At 32.3% G+C, this 4,652-nt stretch overlaps 1 protein-coding gene across 1 annotated transcript; it reads right to left on the bottom strand.

The window, feature by feature from the left end:
• Positions 1-6: 6 nt before the first annotated feature.
• LOC120154549 (splicing factor U2af large subunit B-like) lies at positions 7-2,066 on the bottom strand. Its single transcript, XM_039166256.1, has 4 exons — positions 1,810-2,066; positions 490-725; positions 265-397; positions 7-166 (listed from the first exon to the last, which is right to left on the bottom strand). Exons 1-4 carry the CDS (start codon positions 1,924-1,926, stop codon positions 155-157), a joined length of 498 nt encoding a protein of 165 aa, XP_039022187.1. The 5' UTR covers positions 1,927-2,066; the 3' UTR covers positions 7-154.
• Positions 2,067-4,652: the final 2,586 nt, after the last annotated feature.

Here is a 4,652-nt window from a genome sequence, read left to right as displayed (position 1 = left end):
ACGAACTTCCACATTAGATCATCCAAAAACAAAAATAACATGTAACAAGATACAACAATCTTAATTTTCATGAACATCAGATGTACCTGCAGCAGCAGCTGCCACAGCACCAGCAGCTAACATTGCTGAAGCTGGAGGGGCCATGTCAAAACCACTAATCCTTTTGCTGCAAAAGAATGAAGTTTGGTACTAGGAAGTCAGGGATGACTGATGAGAATATACAACTACATATTTTCTACTAATAATCAAGTTCTTATGAGCTACCTCTTTGAGCGTGAGCGTGAGCGTGAAATGAGATCTTGACTTTGATCTGCGCACAGATCTACTCCTTGAGTGGGATCGGGATCGGGATCGGTGCCTATGCCTATCCTCCCTGTCTCTATAATAGTCCCTTCTCCTGCAAAATAACATTTCAGCAAAAATAACTCATTAACCAATAAAGACAATTAACAAAATGGCAAAAATGATTCATATTACTGCTGATATTACCTGCCATAATCTCGACTGCAGTAATAATCATCATCATCATCCCTATCTCTTCCCCGATCCCTTCTCTCACTGCGTTCCCTACTACGATCCCTATGACGATCTCTGTGATGGCGTTCACAGTCGCGATCCTTTTCTTGGTCCCTATCCCTATCCTTGTCCCTGTGACGATCACGATCCTTGTCACACACTCTCTCTCTTTCCTTTTCCCTGCTTCTAGAGGGGTCTCTCTCAAAATCCTGGGGCCCATAGGTTGCATTTAATCATATCACTAACTGCCAAAGTAAATTTGCATGTAATTCATAACACTAAAAGCCCAAATGTAGAACAGGCATAAAATTAGCACCAAGAAAGTTATTTTGGAAGAGAAAACCTAAACAGGTATAAAATTCACACCAAGAAAGTTAATTTCCAAGAGAAAACCTTACTTTCATTGTAAATAATAAACTTTGAAGTTCGTACAGCATATTTACTTGCATATATCTCAGAACAAAACTGAGCAATAAAATTTTATTGAAAACACCACTTGTCAAACTAGCCAAATTCTATGAGGAATAAAGAAATGAAAATCTAATTGGGTGTACATACTAAATGTATAAAATAAGAAAGAACACCTGAAAAACATAGTTGATGGAGATATAAACATATATGATTGCCCAACCCAAAAAAACGGGTTATAATTACTCCTATCTCCACAATCATATGGGATAAAAACAGGAACGATAAAACTGAAGCACGATGTTACTTTAGTTCTGAGAAACTCATGTTTTAAAAAACCTGATCTGTACAGAAGAAAACTCTTGATTTTATAAAATATAACTCATTTTCTGACGTGTATGTTATTGGACGTAAAAGATATTGCTATCAGTCAAACTACCCAAATTTCAAGATACACACACACACGCACACTAATTCAAAGAAAGCCTTGAAAACCCCAATTACAGTAAAATATATACATACAAAAAACTCCATTTCTCCAATTGCTAGCTTTCTGCAAATATTTCTATTTCCTATTTACTCCTTAAGAAGTTTACTGAAAAGGAAAGGCAAACGATACAAAGTATAATCACAATTGATTAAAAAAGACTAAGATGAAACACTAATTATGTAGTAGTTCAAGAAAAAAATGCATATTACATATTATACATTTGGTTTTCTTATCCATTCATAATTTTTCCATTTTTGGGCTAAAATAATAACAAAAAATTCAAAAATTTCAGCGAAGAAATTCCAACAAAAACCTACAAAATCCTTCAAACATGAACCTAAAAACAATTAAACATCTGAAGAGGCGAAATTAAGCTAAATTTATCGCGATCTAACCTGATGATTAAAATCGTTTAGATAATCGGAACGAGACCTGGGAGGAGAACCTCCGCCATGACTGTTTTCGAGGTGATCTCCGTTTCCTTGATACCGCACTTCTTCGTAATCAGTCATTTTCTTCTCCGATGCTTTGGTCGGAAATCTGTTAAGTTCGAATCCCCAATTGCGAATTCCCGGAATCCCAAACTCGCTTTGTCGGCTGGAAGGAGGAGGAGCTAGCAAGTAAGCAAATTAGGGCTTCGTTTTCCCTTCTATTTAAATTATGGAATTGGGGATTGTGAACTTGGGTTTTTCTATATATAAAAAAAACTGGGTTTAATAAATAGTTCAGTGTCAGTACGGCCCATATAAAAAAAAGGAGTATACCTTGGGATTTCTCTTATCATCGTTTTGGGCCCTTCCCTTTAAAGAAATATTCATTCTCTATTCTTGTTAGGGTGTAATTAATAGGGATGAAAAAAATAATTAAACTCGATAGATTTTGACCTAATCCGATAATATTAGATTAACCTAAATTTTTAATTTTAACTAATGTCTCACTTTAATCAATTAATATATATTACTTGAACTTAAAAATCATCATATACATTAACATAGAGAATTAATTTTATTTCTAAAGATATGTAGTGTTCATTGATTGGTCAGAGGTAACACATTAATAAATTTCGATATCCAACGATCGGTTAGAGGTGACACATTAACCGGGCACCCAAGGTTAATTTCATTTGCCAAATGGGTCCATAAATATTTCGGTGTAAGCTAGTTACCTAACTTTAGAAGTACAAAAATAAAGTAACCTAATTCATAAAAATGCATAGTATATAGGCCTTTTAAAGAATTAAACCAAAAAGGTGAGTCAAATTGATGGGATTAACATAAAGATGGTCACACGAATCAATCGACTTCGGTAGTAGAAGAACTATTGTTATTCATTGAGGTGTCGGATTCGAGCACCAGAAACACCAGAGATGTGAGCATTCAACGTCAAATAATTGAGAGTTATTTTGAATAAATATTACCTTATACTCACACAGATGAATAAAAAAACATGAAGGTGTCCTTTGTTTAATTACATAACAGGTAAAATTAGCTGTGAAAGCCCAAAATCAAGCCATAAAATATGGTTTCAGCTTAAAATAAAAGGCCCGCATTCCTTACAGAAATGGTCAAATAGCCCAACTGTTTAGATTCTCCATTTATTTTTTGAGGTATTGTTTCTATTATGATTTTATACATGAGATTAGAGATTTTATCTATATTTTAAAAAATTATATAAATAAAATTTATTTATGAACTTTGATTCGATGTGTAATATAATACATAAATTTTAATTTGATGTCATTGTATACATCAAACATTGATTACGCTTCAATAACCTATAAAAAACATTGATTTTGAACCAATTATGTCCATTCATTAAAATAAAACTATCTAATTGTGTGTGTGGTAAATATAATTGTTTGTTCAAGCAATACGTAAACTTAATATAATATTACATCGTTGATGATTTTCAAAGTTAAATTAAACTAGAATTAAAATGGGTAAATTACGAATTTAGTCACTCAGCTATTGTTTTGATTCCGTTTTGATCACCCAACTATTTTTTTAAACTATTACTTGTAGACACTCATTTTCGTCCGGAGTTACTTTAATATATATATATATATATATATATATATATATATGTTAATATAGAATAATTTTTTTTGAAAATATTTTTGAAAAATATAATATATAGTTTATTAAAACAATTTTCGATAATATATATATTATATAGTTTTGAAAGCATTTTGAAAACATATATATAATATATGGCTTTTGAAAACATTTTAAAAATATATATAATATATAGTTTTGGAAAATTTTTGAAAATATATGTTATATAGTTTCGAAAACATTTTGAAAACATATATTATATAATTTTGAAAACATTTTTGAAAATATATATAATATATAATTTTGGAAAAGTTTTGAAAATATATATTATATAGTTTTAAAAACAATTTTTTAAAATATATATTATATGGTTTTGAAAACTATTTTTGAAAGCATGTATAATATAATTTTAAAAATGATTTTAATTTTTATATTATATTAATTTTATTTATTTGTTATTTATTATTTTATTAATATTTTTTTATTTTCTTTTTTCTGATTTTTTGTTTAAGGTCCAATAAGAGTGTCCAAAATGAGTTCATCAAAGGTCCAAATCTGCCTGACCCAGCAGGACAAGACCGGGTAGTCCGAATACCCAGAGGGTAAACCGGGTAAATAAGAGACCCGAGAGGGTAAACCGGGTAAATAAGAGACCCGAGATATGTTAGGGTTTCACTCTTAAGTCCATCGCCACACAATAGGGAACTGTTAGATCGAGACTAACGACCAACATTATAAGAGAGCTAAGGTTTGTTTAACCCTCAAATATCATCACGCCGCAATCGATCTTGGACCATTGGATTTGCAACCAATCCAACGGTCAAGATCAAATCCAGGAAGATTACAGAGGCTCAAAAGCCACCAATGGTAGCACGTGGGCATCACACACCGATAATATTACCAGTCGGCCAAAGATTTAAGTGATTTGAAGCGCAAAAGTCGAAGCAACTCGGACTAAACCATCTGAAATTTTTGGTCAACCAAAGATCAACCCCGAAGATCGAAATAACTCAGATTGATCCATCCGAGATAACTGGGAACAACCCCAAAACAATCGAGAACAACCCCAAAGTAATCGAAAATGGCCCCGATGGGGGGCCTGTGAATACCTTGCAAAATCAATCATCGAGGGACGGATCAAACAATAACGGGAGAATACCACAAATACAAGCAACTAAGCCACC

This window comes from Hibiscus syriacus, unplaced genomic scaffold (assembly GCF_006381635.1).
Source record: "Hibiscus syriacus cultivar Baekdansim isolate YM2019G1 unplaced genomic scaffold, ASM638163v2 tig00111132_pilon, whole genome shotgun sequence".
Lineage (NCBI taxonomy): Eukaryota > Viridiplantae > Streptophyta > Magnoliopsida > Malvales > Malvaceae > Hibiscus > Hibiscus syriacus.
This window is presented reverse-complemented; position numbering and strand designations above follow the sequence as displayed.